We start from the raw sequence: 19,055 nt of genomic DNA, 5'->3' as shown, positions 1-19,055 counted from the left end.
GTAGATAATAAAGCTGCACACTCTGCCTAACCTGAAAATTGTTCAGATTGCATCTCTTCTGACATTAAAAAGAACCAATATGCCAGACTACTTTTTAATATATATGTATTTCTTTACAACTTTAAAAAGTCTAAATCAAAGCTGTTCATCTCTCTGTTGTGGAGCTTTGGGCCCATCCAATCAGTCCTGCTTCTGTCACCACGGTTACCATGCAGCAGCTGCTTGTCCTCTACAGAATAAAAACATCTTAACTTTTTTGCAAACAGTTAGCATTACGTTGCTAATATTAAGGGATAACAGACTCATAGCAAACAGAGCAATAAGTCAACTAGCGTGATCCACAGGTACAGACTGACTCGTTCTAAATCTGCCACTGTTTAGCTTTGACTTCATCTCTGAAGAGAAACTTTTGATGGAGCGGTTTGAGTTTGCATGAAGTGCTGCTTGTTGGCAGCGTAGAAGCCGCCCCACGGCTATCATCGCTGCACATAACGTAAAGAAAAACATACATCTGCACTGATAGCTGTCACACGCTGAGAGATGTTTCAGACACACAGTGCAGCAAACTTACAACTTCAATAATGTAGTTTTAAGACAATAATAAATCTCATCATTAACATGACTTGCCTGGAGGCGTCATCCTTAAAAGTGACACTAATTTTTGTACATTTATCAAAAAATGCTAAATCTTAGCCCCGAGACTGTGAGCAGTGGCTGCATGCCATGTCACATTACTCGAATGTTCCAGCGCCCCCGAAGTGTTGTCACAAACTGGAGAAAACAGTTGTCACCAGCTTAGGCATCGCTATGACACTCAGTGCTGTCCACAGATGATCAGTATTTGAAGGAAATCATTTTCACCAACTTGTCATACAACCCATTGAACTCATTTGATCAGATTTTAATTTCCTCTGTTCTTTTGGCCGATTCAAAAAGGCAATTTCTGCTTTTCTATTCCCATTTTAACCTCTTGATTTTTTGTCTTCCATGTCATCACACTCAGTCCTGTTCTGTTAGAGTCAAGGAGAGCATTTTAATAATGAAATGGATTGTCACTTCACTGGATGTGTCATTAGAATCTGGATGTTTGTGCCAGTTTTCTACAATCACTGCTGTTTTGGAGATGACTTCTTTAATAGGAGGAAATTATTGGAATTACTTGTATCTGGTCATGAAAAACTGGATATTGAAGCTATTTTGATTCATAATATTTTGGGGAACTAATAGATGTTGAGGTTTTGTGTGTGTGTGTGTGTCGGGGTGTGTGTGTGTATGTGAGTGTGCATTCAAGTGTACAGGCTGCTTTAGACAAAATCATGGCATGTTTTCTCATTTTCCAGTTCAGTACTGTTCGTAATGCGAGAGCATGGCTAAGCCCCTGGAGTCCCGTATCACAGATTCAAACTCAGACAGTTAGCACAACACACACACACACACACACACACACACACACACACACACACACGTACGTACACAGACAGAGTCTTGAAATTCAAGCCTCAAATACTGACACATTAACACATGCATGAGAAAACAAAAATACACAAACTAACTTTGAATATCAAGTGACAGGTTTCTTGAATGTGTGTACGTGCAGCAATTTTCTGCCCCTGGGGGTCTAATCACACTGTCCTGGCAGATCACTGGAGAACACTTTGTATCAGCAATTAGCATAGGGTTATAATTCCTATCCCACTGAGACCACTGAGTCACTCTGTGGAAGTTCACTGCATCTCTTAAAAGGCGAATATGTCATTATTTTTTACAACGTTTCCTATTCGGTCAGATTCAGGCATGTAGCTCTTGATAGCTGCATTCAACTTTATGACCAAAATCAGGAAATATGTGAAAAAAGTATGAAAGACAAAAAGTGAGCACAAGGCCATCAAGAACACAGCCAAAGACAGAAGTAGCGTTAGCAAAGCTTGCAGATCAAATGTAAGTTCATGGAGTGAAGATTTATATGTGTTACTTTTTTTTAATTAAAAGGATAGTCACGAGAACATTTGTTAGATTAGAGACCCAACAAACTGGCACCATTTGGAGGATTTAAAAATGGCTTCTGTAGCAATATATTTTTAAAATTTTGATTTTTCTTACCTTATTAACATTATGCTCACAAACAGCCACAGTCTCATCTTGGTCTAACTGATCACTATTGGTTCATACCCCTTAGGTTTCGGTTGTTCTGTCCCCTAAGAATATGTTTCCTAATCAAAGTTTTTGCAAAAAGAGATGTATCAGATATCCGTCCTCTCTTCCTCTGTTCAGCAAAGCTCAGCCATGTTTCTTACATAAACGGTACATAAATGTGCTTCATTCTTGTTTTGCATCAGCAGTCAGTCAGACATGTTCACCATGTTCCAGTCCATTTTAGACAATAAGACTTTTTGTTGTTTGTCTACAGCCATCCAACTCTGATTTGGAATGATGCGCTCCAAGATGGTTCTGTTATGAACACATCGTCTTCGTTTGTCCCTTCCTGTTTTAGAAAGAACAAAACTCTATTTGTAAATTACTTTCCCTCTTTAAAACAATCAATGGAAAGGGCAATTATGAGTTATTTTCATAGTTTTATGTTTTTTATATATGAAACATGATAATGGCTGCCCTTTAAGTCACGCTCCACACTGCAGAGCTAAGGTGAAAGGTCAAGCCTGTGAACTTAAAGCAATGAATCAGTGCAACTTCACTATGCGTGCAGAGATTAGCATCAACAAACTGCTACGGTGCTAATCGACCTTACATGTGTGTATTTACAGGTGTGTGTTTTTACACACTGGTCACTGTTTGCTGGTGCCTGGTGGTGCGGCTGAGGAGCGGCTGTTTGTGAAGATTGGCATTCTAGTCAGGCTACTGAAGCTGACAAAGCAATTTAGAGGCACGCTGCTCTCGCTGCGTGGGTCTGATCCATGATGTATGTTACCTCCACCTCCAACAAATATTTAACATCGACTTCATGCCAGCCTCTGCAATCCAGTTAAAAACACCGTGTCAGGCTGTTCCCAGTGGTGGAAAACACAGAGTGACAGGCTTTTATCATGTTAGTTGTGTTTGTCTTGCGATGACGCGCTTGTAGTGCTAATAGGCAACTTGACTCAGACACTAAATGATTATCACATTGAGTGTATTACAAAGAGGAGAGTTCTCGTTATTGATCCTGTGCTTTATTGTCTTCCTTCTTCCTGGAGAGTTCATTATGTATGTTTGAGACCAGGGAAGAAAAAGGTTCCTTGATGATCAAGTAGAAGATATTTTATTCATAACCAACCTGTGGAAATGATGCGTGGCCATTTAAAGCAAGCAAAGGAGTAGAAAAAGCAGCATTTACATTAAATCAGACTTAAAGTGAGAGCATTCCTTCTCCTGTGACTGTCAACATTCATTCTCTGAACATGTTTTAGTTTTTATTCCAGACCAGTTTCATCAAAAAAATCTGTCAATGTTATAATGGAATATTGAGGAATTTTTTTTGTTTACTTCACATGATGTATTCTCAAAAAAAAAAACTCCCAGCTCTGAAATTTTACTCTAAAGACAGCAGCTTTTTATGCCATTTCACAAGATGAAATAGCTGAAAATGGCTGAAAGCTGAAAATTGAAATTGCACAAAATATGCCACGACGAGCATAGTTATGGCTTGCTTTGTGGAGTCTTCATTATGGTGGCAAATAGCAAAATCATTGTGGTGATACTTCAAAGCCATTTTTAAACTGCTCCTAAGCTACTTTTTGCACTTTAAGATGTCCTTTATTTTTTACAGAAATACCAAGCTATTACACTGTATTCAGTAAATGTATTGTTAGCAATCAGAAGATTTGGAGTCACCTCTGTGTCATCTGTGGTGCCGTCTTCTCCAACACAAACCTTTGTAAGATTCATAAATAGGATGCTGTAAATGCTGATTCTTGTTGTTAATAACGGTGGAGGTAGAAACTCAACCCTCACATGGTGGGAGGGAGGTGAGTGGACCACGTTTGACCAATTTTCATATCAACAAGGACATTTTGTCTAATAGTCTTCAGATCATCATCGAGAATAAGATGCAGGACAAATAAAATAATCACATTCTACCTCTAGAGACTAATTTCCAGCCACCTTTGAGTTTTTGTTTCTTTAACTGTGGTTCCTGCAGCCTGGATTTGCATGGCATGTGCATATGTGACTGTAGTGTCTATGATCCTGAAGCCACCATTAGTCTGTAAGCTTTGGAAATAACCTTCTAGAAGCTTCTGGTGAACTGGTACCAGAAGGTGATTTTAGAAGTCAGCAGTAAATCTCAGAGGGAGTTTAGAGGTCAGGCTCAGTTATATTCACAGGTATCATTTCCCAAATAGCAACCTGTCTTAGAAACTGAAGGGTGGAGAAATCAGTGAGAATACTGAAGGTTTTGGACACGAGGAAGGAGGTGTTTATGTAGTGAAGTTGATAAATCAGAGGCTTTTTTTCACTTTTGAAGATTAAGTCTGCTGTTGTGACATTGCTTTGCTTGGAATTATTAAAAAAGTTAGCTGTGTCATTTTCTGTTCAAACATCAGCATCAAGATTCCTTAGTAATAACAGTATTAAATATTCATCATAGACCATCATTGCCTTTCAAATGTTTTTGCACCCAAAAGAAAAATGTTGTTGTGTTGAGATTTTATGTGACAGACCCAGAGTCTGCATCATGCTGCCACTACCATCGGTGGTAAGACTAGAAAACTGATGATCTCCCTCCATTCTGACTGAGCTGCCGTTCAAAGAGGAATGGCCAGAGTATTCTGTCTCTAGATGAGCAAAATGATAACAGAAACACTGCTGTATCTGTAATAGCAGTGTTGAGGTTGAATACAAATGCACGCCACACTTTTCAGATTTTTAAACAAACACTTTAAAGTTTGTTTATGTCACTTTTTATGTCAAATATTTCAGGAGCGTGAATTATTTTGGAAGTCACTAAATTACAATTCTCATCTTGAATCCCTGAGTAATGTAGAAATTGTACATCAGCTGTTGATGAATTTTTTTCTTAGTGAACATTTAAACTGATGGTGTACCAGATTAAACTCAGCTGTACTTTTGCCGCTGTGCTGCTTTTCTATGGCTTCTGGCTTCAGTCCAGATTAATCATCCACAGACTCTGCTCTCTGCTGGCCAGCCGCCGCTCCTCTGCTCCGCTTCTGCTGTCATTTCCTTCCTCTCATTCTGAAACAGGAACAGGACAGTAATGGAGCAGAGAGTGGGAAGTGCAGGAACAGGTATGGGTTAATATGCTGACCCCCAGCCGTTGTTCACTATAAATCTGTTTCTCTACAGTCTCAGCGTTTACAATAAGCTCTTTTTCTATTACAGCACCACGCAGGGGTCAGGGTTTGGACAATTTAGGAAGACATCATCTGAAAATACACAATTTTTTCTTAAATGGTGTCGTTTTTCTCAAATCTGGATCAGTTTTATAACCTTTGAATACAATAAGGGATTAAAAACTAAATTAATCTAAATCTTATTAGTAAAGTCTGCATTATATGAGGTGATGTAAATGATGTGAAACGTTTATTGATGTTTGAATTATTATTTTTTTGTGTAAATGTTGGACCTGCATGTGCATCTAAGAACTATATAACAAGTTTATTTTAATAACTCAGCTGGAAAAGTAAAACATATTATATGGAATAATTGCATAGTTTTAAATTTCAAGTGTCAGTTTAGATGATTATGGCTCGCAGCCAAAAATTCAATTCAGTTTCTCAGAACATTAGATCATTACATAAAACCAAAGTGATTTTCTTTTCCTATACAAATGTACATATAATGACAAATCTGTACAGTCAACACCTGCTATTTTCGGGGGTTAAGGATCACAGCTGCTAAAATCCACAAATACTTTCCTCCCTAAAAACATTTTTAACTGCCTATTTAAATAACAATTCTACAAAAGTAAATTAGTTCTAGGTCTTCCATGCAGTCAGAACCATCTTTTTCTATCGTATAATTTTTGTGTTGTTATATCATATGATAGCGTTTAATTGCCTAGAGTCCTAAAAGCAGGCATCCAGTTACAATGAGGCCAAATGATTCATCTGAATTGACAGGAACATGGGAGACGCCACAACAGCGCCAACGAGAGAAAAGCTCATGTAAAGGTGAAGAGGTGCAAGCTATTTATTGTACTTTCATTTAGTACCTCTGTCTGCTGGGTGTAATTAAGCAGCCATTGGCCTCATGATGCCTTAGAGAACTTGTCAAAGAGGAGTGTGAAAGTTAACAAGATGGTAATTTGTAGAGGAGGCGAGGGAATAAGAAAATATGAGAAGAGGGCTCAAGTGGGCCTTATTCTAATATTTTAACCAGTTTAATTGAAGAGAGCAGAGAGCACCAGAGGCACTGGACTTGTTAATGAGGACAGTGCAGCGCTGATAATTTGAAATGCTCCTATCTGAAGCAGTGCATGGGCTAGTGAATACAATCAACTCATACAAAATGTGTAAATGTTGAATCACCCTTGCAGGAAACCTTGCAAAAATATTAAATAGAAATATATTATAAATATTAAAGACAAATATATAAAAAGGTGGATATATTTTCAAAACATCCATTTTAGAAAATAATTGTTTTTAACAAAATAACCACTGGTTGGTCTTGCCAACAGTCACTTTAAAATAGACATAACTGAAGCATTTTTAATTTCTACTTTACTTTGATGGATTGAACAATGTTTAACTATAAATTTTGAATTATTAATCCATTGCTTTCTGTTTCCCAGGGGCACAGATATAACCTAACACAAAAGAGCATTTATTTTAGCCAATCTTTAAAAACAGGAAGAGTTTAGAAAATTTGAATTTAAGTAGGAACTCCAAACATGGTTATATCCAGAGTCAAACCAATAATACAAAAGATTTTTAATGTTGAATGTGTTTTTTTTCCTTGATGAATGAATATAATTAACTTGAAGGTCGGATCTATCTGTGGTTTGCGGAGTGCGGTTTATTTCCATCCAGTGTTATTTATTTTTCACCGGGATCTTGATCATCATCATTGATGGGGATGAAGATGGGAGTCATCATCAACGATGATTCCTCCAGGACACCCAGAGATTCTGAATGGGGTTCAGATCTGGGCTGTTTTAGCCGACTGTAAAAGTGACGCCTCATGCTTCCTGAAACAGTTCGAGTCTGATGAATCCTGGCATTGTCTTCATGGAAATTAGAAAAGAAACAATCCATAGATGGAAAAACTCACTCTTCAGGATATTCAGGTAGTTTGCTGACCTCATGATGTTGCTGAACTTTGACCTGACCAACTGCAGCAACCCTGAGGGCTGTAGATTAGACACAACAGGTGAATCTGGGTAAGAGGAGCGCATCTACTTACTCTGATGCGCTCCTCAGTCTGGAAGAGGGTAAATCTTTACTCATTCGATCACATGACTTTCTTCCATCGCTCCAAAGTCCAACCTTCATGCTGCCTTGCATGTTGAAGCCTTTTTCTCCTCTTAGACTCACTGATTAGTGATTTTCTGGCTACACAGATTTTCAGTCCCAATCCTTTGGGTTCACATTGTGTGAATGGAAATCCTCTTACTTTCACTGTTAAATATAGCCTTGGGCTCTGCTGTTGTTTTTTCTTCAGTTTGATTTCACTAAACATGAAGATTTGTTTTTCTTACCACATTTCTTTCTTGAAGACAATGGTCCTTCACTTTCCGTCCAGATTTTAATAATATGTTGAACAGTTCTTCACCCAGTTTTAGTTTCAAATATCAGCTTAGATATTTTCTCTGCTTTAAGCCAATGAGCTGACCATTCTTGAATAGACTAACATCTTTTCTGTGACCACAGGATGTCATTTCACATGGTTGTTTAAGACAGCGAGTTACTCATTGCATCATCGGGAGTTAGACAACTTGTTGCCTGCTGAAAGATAAAAGCTTATCTGGTGATTTTCCATGGGAGGCTTGTCATTCTCTCAGTTAAGTCCCTGTAGTATATTTAGTTAATGTTCTCTTGTAATGTTCTTATCAATATGCAGACTGTCATAATTGTGAATTTGAATTGATTTTTAACTCTAAAGTTTTAAAAAGTGTATAGTGACCAATGTATGGATGCTGAAGTAAAAACAGAACAGCACCAGAACAAAAGACGGATCCAGAATACAAAAGGTGTGGACAGGTTGGAGGTGTTTGACCAGCCCAAGGCAGGTAGACAGATAAAAGACCATATCCATATTGTATGAAACACCACCGTCCTTCCTGCATAGCTCCTGTTACAGCCCAGGAATTGTATTGATTTCTCCACAATCCCAGTGTTGTCTGTCTCCCTGACTGCTGTGTGTCTCTCTGTTATCTCCTTTCTAGGAAACACCAACAGTGTTTTTGCCCTGGACTACATCAGCGGCTCCCTGACGGTGAACGGCCAGCTGGACAGAGAAAACCCGCTCTACTCAGCAGGATTCACTCTCAGGGTCAAGGTGAGCGGCCGAACGAGAGGCAGCTGAGGAGCGGGAGGGCAGAGCCTGGAGAGCAGATCGAAACTCCTTCACAAGAGGATCAAGAGCTTTTGATATGTTAGTGTAATAAATCAATGCAGCGTCTGGACATGATACAGTCTCAGAGGACTCACCAGCTGGCATCCCACCCTGGACCACTGTGTGCTTTGTGATGCGACAGCCTGCCTTGGATTTACAATATGACCACAATCAATGTGCCTCTAAATAATCACTCTAACAGGTGGTTTTATATACTCACTGGCAACGTTATTTGTTTATGCAAACTGCAAATCAGCATGGCAGCAACACAATACCTTTATTCATCCAGACATGTTAAAGGGGCAGTGTTAGGTATTGTCTAGACACATGGAGCCATTTTATATCACAATCAAGTAACTATGTTACCTCAGTTGTTATAAAAAATACTACATATTTATCAAATATAACTTAAAAGAAACTGACTTTGAATTTAATGCCTTGAAATTGGGCCTCTGTCTCTTTAGAAACGTCTGCTTTTACTGAAACTCCACCTTCAGGAAGTCATCACAACATGGCTCCTGTATTAACCCTTCAGCAACGTTTTCACCAGCGTTGCTCTGAGATGCAGCTCCTATAATGAGCTCAGTAGATGTGCATTTCTGTTAGGTGTCTGCTCTTTGCTGCTGAAGGAGCTGAGTGAGAGGGCTGGGTGCTTCTCCAAGGAGGAGCTGCGTCTTGAAGGCGGTGCTAGGTTCACCCAGGCGCTTTGCACAGGGTAATGGTTGCCATGGAGATTCAAAGATCAAGGCAACACTCTAGGCATGTTTTTGATGAGGGAATAACATGATGTGAACGTTCACTTGCTGGAGCTCAAACCAAATACTAAAATGAGAAAGAAAAGAGATTCAATGACTTTGAACAAAACACAAAGTCAGACTTAGAAGAAGCTCCTAGTTTGATGCATTTAATGAATTGGGTAAATATTTTGTAAACATTTTATTTGCCAATTGTAGATCAGAGCTGATCAAGGAGAACCTGGAAGGTCCTAATCTCTGGCTGATTGATTTGTGCGTCTATTTATGGCATTAATTCATCCCTATCTATTAATTACAACACAAGAAAATAAGAGCATCTCACAGCTTCACTGTTATGTACTTATTTAGAGTTTATAAAAAGATGATTTAGATACAGTTTGCTCTAAGATTTAATACAAAGAGGGCTGGGCTGATACAAACCAGCTTCAGTTGTCTTTTTAATTAAAATCAATAATTACAAACAAGAAAGTAGCCAGCGTGAACATTGTGAAAAAGAGCAAATGTAGTCCAAAAATGTATTTATAAGATATGGATTTTTTTTCCTTCTAAATTTTCCCTGCTTCCCTCTGCTTCTGCTTTCTTACCTGCTGTTGGTATTGATTATGCTGTGCCATAGTAATACAACTAATTTCTCAACTTCAGGCAGCTTAGATAGCAGAGAACAGGCAGAGGTGGAGGTCAAACGATTCAGGAGAGTTGGAGGCTAAGCTACTTTGATTACCCAGAGATGAGCATGCTGCTGGTGGCCACTCTGCTACTTACTGTGACCTTTCTTTATCAATAAAACACAACACTTCACACACTTCATGCTCCTTTTTTTTTGGAGACTTTACATTTCCAATACTGAAGCAGCCAGAAACGGGGATTTGTGTTTGTGTCCTCTCAGAGGGACTCTTTCCCTCTTGAATCAGACTGAATTGCTCTTCTGGCCTCAGTTTGAGGCAATTTCTATGATTGCTTGGAGGTCACTTGTTCACCTTTTGATCCAATAAATAAACAGCTGTAAATATCTTGTGAGATTGCGTGCTGACCGCCCTTATATAGAATGACATTTGGAGTCCAATCAAATTTCTTTTATACCTTTTTTCTGTTTTTCTTTTTTGCCACTCTTTTGTTGCTCTCTGTAAGGCCACAGAGTTGAAGGATGATCGCAGTCCGTCAGACGCGACAGTGATGACCACCTTCACCATCCTGTTAATTGACAAGAATGACAACGCCCCAAAGTTCAACAGCTCCGAATACCGGGTTCGCATCACTGAACTGGCCCAAGTGGGCTTTGCTCTGCCGCTCTTCATCCAGGTGGAAGATAAAGACGAGGTGAGCGAATCACTTCCTACAGCATCATGACATGTTTAGATACTCTATTAGGGTGGGGGCTCTTCTAGTCAAATATCACATGCATGGAAATTTAAACGAGGGAATTATTTTGTTGAAAAGTCTAATTAGTGCATGCAGACACAAAGACAAGAAAAAAACTGTAGAGAAATTATTTTTGCTTTTTGTTATACTGAAACAGAGAACTACTTTCACAAATCAAACAAACATGTTCATATCCGTCTGTAGAAACAACTCTAATGGCACCTCAACATCTTAACTGTTTCGAAATCTATTCATCTAATTTAAGTATAGTTTAACTAAAGTTGCAGATGACTGCAGGAAATTTCTTCAGATATCATTGTTAGCTTATGCGTTTGTTTTTCCTCCCAGCCTGCTTTGGGAAAGAGGGCTGGGAAGAAAAGGGTAATAGTTTGCATTCTCATTTATAATGCAAACTATATGGATTTTTTTTCTGTCCATAAAGTGTTTTAAAAAATGAACATGACCTGAATAAATACAAGAGTTACTTTTTAAATTCTATTTGGAAAAACCTACTCAAACCAAATTTACCTGATGTAAAAATGTAATTGATCCTAAGACATATTACTGGTAGTGTCAGGCTTGGCAACAATAGCTAACTTGCATAGTGAGTGACCTTAAGGATTTATATTAACTGGCAATAAGTCTCTTACATTCATAAGTTGGATTTTCCTTCAGCATAGTCTCATAAAGAACAGAACTCGTCAGTTTGCCACCATCATGTTTGGTTGTGGAAATATTGTGTTAGTTTCATGTCAGATTTTATGGGACACTCATGTTCCTAAAATTTTTACTTTTTTCACGTCAATATACAGAATATTTTTCCAAAATTCTGGAGATCATCAGCTTATGTTTTGTGGACTGTGAGATGGGCCTATGCGAGATGTTAGAAACGCCTCTGTAGACGGCTTCGTTACACAGTCTCGTTTCTCTGTAGTTAAGATCATCGATCATCTCTACTGTGTGTTTTTTGTGACTCAAGAAGACAAGCGCTTCACTATATTATGTAAATTGCGTATTGTGTTGAGCAGTAAACAGGTCTGTGTGTCTTTTGTGAAATTATTGGGGTTTTTTTCAAAATACTGTTTCTGTCATTAAGAAAACAACTTTTTTTTATTTAGATTATCTCTCATGCAAAACATAACAAAAAACCCTAAAAGATCTGTAAGCTAACAAATATTTCCGCCATACTTTCCACACTACACTTTCTGTGATTAGTTGACTGACTATTTTGTCAGTATTTTCATGTAAGTTGTATAGATACTGTCTGTGTCTTTAAAAAAACAATATCTGCTCTTCAAAATGACATAACATCTGCTCTATTAATATGCAAAGCAGCCTAGCCTCATCCCACCGCTGCCTGTCGGAAGCCTGCGTTCTCTCTTTGCTGTTTCCTCTCTCAGAAGAGTAAATACACACAACGCAACAGAAGAATAATTTATTGGACTAATATTGTGCAAATATCTTAGTACACTTGAAAAAAGACTAAACTAACTTACAAGTAACTTTTCAGCAGTATATAGAAGCATGTTGTAAGCCAAAAATTCCTTAATATAAATTAAAAAGTACTATTTCTTAATACAGAATCTCCTTGTAGAAAGAGATTCACCTTCCTGTTAGTAGGTGAATCTCAGGCTCAAGTCTTTTACAGCTTCCAACAGGTTTTCTTCCAGTATTACTCTGTATTTCACTCCATCCATCTTGCTCAGATCATGATCTGAGTGGTGTGTTTGCTCTCCTCCATAAAAAGACTTCTGTATGTTGATCAGAAAGCTTAAAGTCACACACTGTTGAGTTGGGGTTATGTACTCTGAGCTCTTCTACATTTTTGCTCATTTTAAATGTTGAACAATGAACAAAAACATCTTTAAATTTTTTTTAAGTAGTTGTTAGTTAGCATTAGCATTGTGATCTAACATGATCAGTATACTTTCCACTATATGCAGTAACCTTTAGACACTAATTTGTACAGAGAAAACTGTTTTCACGTCTGCTGTGCTACTCGGTCTCCCTCTTTTCCTGCTCCTCTCACACACACACGTGCTCGCTCACACCAGCGCATTGGACTCAACTACAATTTAATTTGCTCTGGAAGAGATGGGATAGAGCATCAAATTATACCTAACGAGGAAAATCAATCACCACGGGTGGAGATAAGCTGAAAGCTAGTCAACTCTGATTGATTCAGGCACAGCAGCTGCCAGGGTGGAATTTGACAGATAACTGCAAGTCAAGTGGATAGAGAAATAGGTGGAGACACGTGGAGAGCAGAGGAGAGAAGAAGGGAGGACAAGAAAAACTGAGATGATTGAACAGAAAGTCACCTGCAACAGAGGAAAGTTAGAAGTCTGAATCATTGGTGAAACATGGTGAAAGAGGGAGAGAAAAGAAGAGAAAATGCGAGAAGGGAAGATAGTGGAAGTATTTAGAGCCTGGTCTGTTTATCCATTCAAATGAAGTTGTGTTTATGTCTGTGTGGCTCTTTCTAGCAGAGACAAGAATACAGTGAGTGTGGCTGCATGTAGGGCTGGTGATGATCAGGGCGTTTTGCATGTGATAAGAGGCAGCTCTGTAGATTTGCATATATTCTACACAAACCGTGGTGATACTCAACTCTTTCCCAGGCTTTAGAAAAACTTGTCAATAATAGAGGTGCAGAAAAAATATGATTTTATAGGGAATCACAATTTCTGGTGATGGGAAATTCAAATCAATTAAAATGCTGAAAAAATCTATTTAAATTTTTTTTTATGTCTATGCTGCTCCTATTTGCATATCATGTGTCCACTCAGCCACTGTATGTATTGTGAATAATTATTTAATATATGTTTCTTTATTTTACAACAAGCCAGGCAGCTAAACTAACCTAATGCTGGCAATTTAAATTGCAGAATTTTATTCACCAACCTATTTTTGTTTACATAAAAACTGAATTTGATACAGTATGGAACATAATTTGAACTATATGTAGATTGTTTGAATAGAAAAATTTGTGTCTGAATCAAAAATCAGAATAGTATTGAATCACTTGACACTGAAAAATTCACATCTCTGGTCAATTGGCATGTTGAAACAGTTCAGGATGATTTACTCATGAAAAATGTGAAAAATTTAATTAATACCTTTGCAGGGAAATTGGTGAATGTTTCTTACTTTTAAAATGTTTGAATTAGTTCTATAAACTAGTAGTTAGTGATACTTGCTTTGACGTAAACCATCTGAATTGTAATCAGAGGAAATAATGATATAGGTCATTTGGCAGTTACCCAGAGTGGCACCATAAAGGAGGGAACACAAACACCAGATAAAATAGAGTCAGTTGTGCTTTGATTGAGTTTCCTGTTGGTTTATAGGCATTTGCAGTCAGTTGGTACCTGTGTGTGTTCAGCAGGGGTCCCTTGCTTGCTGCTGAGGATAAAGACACATTTTTTAGTTGAACTGCACTGCAATTTATCCATTTCAGAATCTCATTTTCTTATTTTAATTGGTTGGGGGGCAGCAGGAGGAGAGGCTCGCCCAGGGCGCCATTCAAGCGATAACTGCCACTGATTATAACCACAAACTGGAATGTGTTTTATGTGACAGACCAGCACAAAATAATGCATAATTGTTAAATAGAATGAAAACGGATGCATGGTTTTTAATATTTTACACCCATACATACCTGAAAGGTGAAGCCTGTGTAAATACTGGGCTGAACCACATTTGACTGACATTGTGTCTGTTGGGGTTTGCTCCTATCAGCTTTGCTCATGTAGATAGGGAATCTGTGAACATCAACATTCAGGTTCTAAGCTGCTTGCATGTCTGGACTTTAACTGCACCATTAACACATAAACATGCTCTGATCTAAAGCAGTGTTGTTCAGTCTGTCGTCAAAAACTTTATCCTGCAAAGTTTAGATTTGACCCTGAATTGTTCTTTATTAGACTTCTGTTGAACTTAACAATGGCAGGGCCAGAAGGAGCGACATTAAATCCTACCCGAATCTGTTGGCTAAGACCCAAAACGAGCTGGATCCATTTTAGCATCCGATCCGACGTAAAATCGAGTCAGTTGATGTACGCAGCAATTAGAATAGGTTAAAGTTAATGCAGATTGCTCACAATTCCCTGCAACTGCATTTCCAACAGTCAGACCAAAGTAAACTGAGATCCATTTTGTTCAGAGCTACTCAGCAATTTGACAGTAATGTTATGAGTGAGACAGAAAGTGAGTTAAAGTGGAAAGGTAAAACACATCTGCTTTGGGGGAAAATACAAACTTGCAAAAAGAAGTAGAGTACTCACCCATGATAGAACCTCAGGAGTACAGAAAGAAATGAAAAAAGAAAAAATGATTTTTGTTCGACCAGCTTTCAGTTCACCGCCGGCTGGATCTGCTTGTGTTTACACTGGCAGGATTTCAGGTACATAGTTTCACTCTCACGAGTCCAGCAGTCCATAGAGGGACTGTCGTATTGAAAAACCTGGTCAGAGCATGAAAAGTCGGATTTAAGCTGCATGTTTTAGACCTACGAATAAGAGTCAATACAGTGGGAACGTTATATCAATCGGAGGTGACTAAAGTTAGTACTGCTTATTGTTGTAAGTTAACCAAAATTACATCAGACTTTTTCTTTGGTCCTCAGCCTGATCTGACCAGGGATGAGATGTTAAGACACATGCTGTCATTTACCTGCTGGTTGTCAAGGTGATGTCCTGAAAACAATGTGATCTGCATTGATCATTGGTGTCTTCTTGATTTGTGGCAAACTGTTAATAGGAACTTGCATGTTTTTCTCCCGCAGTATCTTTGTCATTGCATCTCTTCCATTAATGTCATACTTGTTGATTGCTTTACTAACAGTTGTTTTGTCTGGAGAGTTTTCCATGTTAGCTGTTGAGCTCTGCAGCTCCTCCAGGGTTACCAAAGGCCTGTTGGCAAAACACTTAGTGATGTAGATTTAAAACTTAAAACCCATCTGCTTACTGTTAATTGTTCATAAGGAACTAAAACTATGTGATTTTTTATTTTCTAACACATTTAGTTCCTGTTATTGACTTTAAACCTCCATGTAATTCTCAACACAGTCGTTCACAACTCGGTACACCTGTACTGCAATCTCACTTTTTCTAAGTGTGAGAAAATACAGAGAGACATTTAATTTCTCTGTCTCACATTGTTACTTCTCGCTCCGTGTGTGATCCTTTCTGCTCGGCTGGCATCTGTAAAACTTTTCCTGCCAGAACTTGTCATTGAACTTTGTGGCAGTCGTGTCTGACAGGATGCTTTTATTGGGGGCTTCTAGAGGCAGTAGCAAATGGACGGGCAATTACGTTTATGGGCAGTTTGAGGTGACATCCCTGCATATTGGATGGTCTTTTAAATAGGAGCCATCAGCTACAATGGTTCTCCCAGAGCTGAAAACAAAAACAAGGGGGCTATTTGAACTGTCAGCATAATGCCAACCAACCACTCCACTCGTCTCCCTCCGTTCGCCACAATGACTGTGTGATTGGCTGCCCTGCAGCTTTATATATCAAACACAGGAGCGCTTTGGCGAAGGTTTCTTACCTGAAGACAGCCAGAGCTATTTCAGTGCTGTGATGTCACTCCCCAAATTGGTTTAGATTCCCCTTGTGATGCTTTCACTCTGTAAAAGTTCTGCTGCAAGGAGACTTAAGAGAAAGATGATTTTATTTTTTGAGTTTCATGTAAACTGATCAGACAATTCTAAGCTTGTTCTAAACAGCAGCCCACTACTTCATCACATAGTAATTCTAACAGACTTCCCAGTTCAGATAATCTGCATATCATAAACATTGTGTTGGCAACTTGCACTGTGTCAGCTGGAAACAGAAAAGCAGGGAAATGTATCTGTATTGAGGCAGATAGTCATGGCTGTCATCTATGTTCACGTCAAGCTTTTTTTCTGCTCATAAGTCATAAAATACAATGATTACAGCTCACTGTTTTAACAGCCTTTGCCTTCTTGGTGATCATTCACTCAGCTTCAATTCAACACATTTGTGGATAAGTTTTTTGGGTTTATTATACGCTGCATCTAAAAATGAGTCAGAATGAATAGCCCTGGCAATATACTTATGATATACAAGAGAAAAAATATAAAGTCTGAACAATAACTTTTAGCTGCAGATAGTTTTATATGTTCATTTGTTATGTATTCCTATATTTTTTCTTTCTTTTTATGTAGCATATATATATACAGTATATAGTGTAATAGCAAATAAACATATGCAAGCTGAACGCAGAGTCCCCTGCCATTGGTGCAGAATTAATTCAGACAATAAATGCATGCATTGATTGTACGTAAGGAAATGACTACAGAAAATAGCTGCTGTACTAAAACTTGCTCATAACTACAGTTGGAGCAATAATTAAAAAGGTTAAAACAAGTGAAAGTGTCAGAAACGAGGATGGATAATGATCCAGGTTTACATTTTGTTACCACTCTCAGTAGGAAGGATGGTAATGGAGGTAGAACCAGGGGGTGACCCCAGGAATACGACATTTCAGTCCCACAGGGACGAATCTAAACATGGAGTTTGCTGAACTCCTCTTGGACTCTATGCTACTGTTTGCTTTTGACTGATGCAACTAAGACTGAGCTTTTTAGCATCAACCAAAGGATGAAGATGTGGGAGAAAACTGTTTAATCATGGAGGAGGATCTGTGATGATGTTGTCCTGGAAGGCCTGTCAGAGTACAGGCCATCATTAACTGTCAGGATATTATACAAAATTAAGCTCTTTTTTTCTCTCTGCATAAATAAATAATACAAAAATCCAGTAGACTGGGCTAAAAAGAGGAAGTTTACCTACCTATCATAAACTATCAATCATTTTGGTGCAGAACTAGCAATTGTTGCAGCCTTGCACTGCAGTTGGACCACAGCACTAGATCATCATTAATCAGATCCTCCACTAAACGTCTTGCTTCAGTGGGTACACAGGATTTCATCTAAAATGTCTCAAAGGGGAATTTTGCTCTCAATAAATGTAGGATTAGTTGTGTTTGTCTAAAACGAGTCAAAAGACTCATTGTAGAGGTTTTTTTTTCAGATATTCTGAAATAGACTCATCAGACTTTGACGTTCAGAGCTCCTTTTGTATTTGTGTTTCAGTTTTGAAATGTCCTTCTTATCCTGTCTGTTGGCAGGGGGTGAACAGTATGTTCCAGGTGTTTCTGACTGGGAACAATTCGGAGTACTTCACCATCTCCCCCACGGCGGTGCAGGGGCGTGCCGACATCCGTGTCAGGGTTGCCCTGCCACTGGACTATGAACAGATTCGGAGCTTCAGCTTCTCAGTGAGTTTTCCTTCTTCTTTTGGGTGCTTTTGCAAAATGTCTTACTATGTTCTTTCACGGAAAATACTTATGGTTGTGGGACTCCAGTTGAGACAAATACATTGCAGCAAAGTAATGGAAATTCTTGCTAATATGCGAAGAATGATGATAGAAGAGCAATTTAACAACTCATCAGATCTCAATGGGGACAAAACTCATTTTGGATAACTATACTTATATTGTCTTGGTGATGTGTTAGGGATTAAAGGATGCAGCATCATTGAATCAGTTTGTTTATTTGGATCCCCATCAGCCGTTAGTAAACTACATCCAAAGACATCACACAAACTGTATTTTTCTAGTCTTTGATAATTAACAGTAATATCAAATATATATGTCAGGCCTTCAAACTAGACACATCATTAGACATCAGTGGTAATTATGCTACTAAAATGTGCTAACTGAGAAGATTTTTACATTTTTCAGGGGATTTGACATTTAAAGGCTAAAAGGTCATTTTTCTCAGCCCTCCACAAACCCGTGGGAAACCCCGTCTCTTTGAAACTTAGGCTTAGGGCTAACTGTGAAGGGCAGGCGGGGCGTTGGGGTTCAGGCTTAACGTGTTTGAATGTCATCTGAAGATTCACTGTTACATCAGCATGTCTTTCTGTTCTTTATGCATTCTGTTTACTCTTCCTGGCTGTGTTTCATCAGCTTTATGCCAACGAGTCCATGTCGGATCACGTGGGATTTGCACGCGTCTTCATCGAACTGATCAATGAAAACGACAACCGGCCCATCTTCAGCAAACCTCTGTACAACATCAGCCTTCCAGAAAACACACCACCTGGTACCTCGCTGCTGCAAATCCTGGTGAGTTCTCACACTGATTACACACACTGGATGCTACAAATTACTCACTGGGTGGATTTTAGTCATGACTTTTACACTGCTTGTTTCATTAGGAGTAAAAGTCTTCCAGTTGTCTTCCACTTCTGACTGGGTCCCCTTGAGACTTCAGCGTATGTGGGATTATTTATGGCGACTGAAGATAGGCTGCTTCAGATGAAAGTACAGGGCTGTGGTTAGCTTAATAGCATTCATTGCGGTCATTTAAGGAAAATCCATTGTAGTGTTTTCTCCAGT

At 38.6% G+C, this 19,055-nt stretch overlaps 1 protein-coding gene and 1 long non-coding RNA gene across 12 annotated transcripts in view; one reads left to right on the top strand and one right to left on the bottom strand.

Annotated features, from left to right (window-relative positions):
• The window catches only part of cdh23 (cadherin related 23), a 188,493-nt gene that overhangs the window by 82,191 nt on the left and 87,247 nt on the right, over window positions 1-19,055 (top strand). For all 5 annotated transcript variants that reach the window (XM_023327715.1, XM_023327714.1, XM_023327716.1 and 2 more), the window contains exons 10-13: window positions 8,339-8,451; window positions 10,392-10,580; window positions 17,781-17,930; window positions 18,624-18,782. In XM_023327715.1, the coding sequence (XP_023183483.1) occupies window positions 8,339-8,451; window positions 10,392-10,580; window positions 17,781-17,930; window positions 18,624-18,782 (611 nt within the window). The remainder of the gene's footprint in view (window positions 1-8,338; window positions 8,452-10,391; window positions 10,581-17,780; window positions 17,931-18,623; window positions 18,783-19,055) is intronic.
• LOC111606643 lies at window positions 4,850-14,996 on the bottom strand. 7 transcript variants are annotated; one of them, XR_002752188.1, is made up of 5 exons: window positions 14,909-14,996; window positions 14,284-14,386; window positions 13,994-14,027; window positions 10,344-10,454; window positions 4,850-5,187 (listed from the first exon to the last, which is right to left on the bottom strand). It is a non-coding gene; the product is annotated as an uncharacterized LOC111606643 (long non-coding RNA). The 7 variants fall into 7 exon arrangements; XR_002752187.1 differs by having other exon boundaries at window positions 13,994-14,024; XR_002752186.1 differs by lacking the exon at window positions 4,850-5,187 and adding an exon at window positions 9,255-9,330 and having other exon boundaries at window positions 13,994-14,024.

Source organism: Xiphophorus maculatus, chromosome 22, assembly GCF_002775205.1.
Source record: "Xiphophorus maculatus strain JP 163 A chromosome 22, X_maculatus-5.0-male, whole genome shotgun sequence".
Classification (NCBI taxonomy): domain Eukaryota; kingdom Metazoa; phylum Chordata; class Actinopteri; order Cyprinodontiformes; family Poeciliidae; genus Xiphophorus; species Xiphophorus maculatus.
Note: the sequence above shows the minus strand (reverse complement) of the source record. Positions and strands in the feature narration are given on the sequence as shown.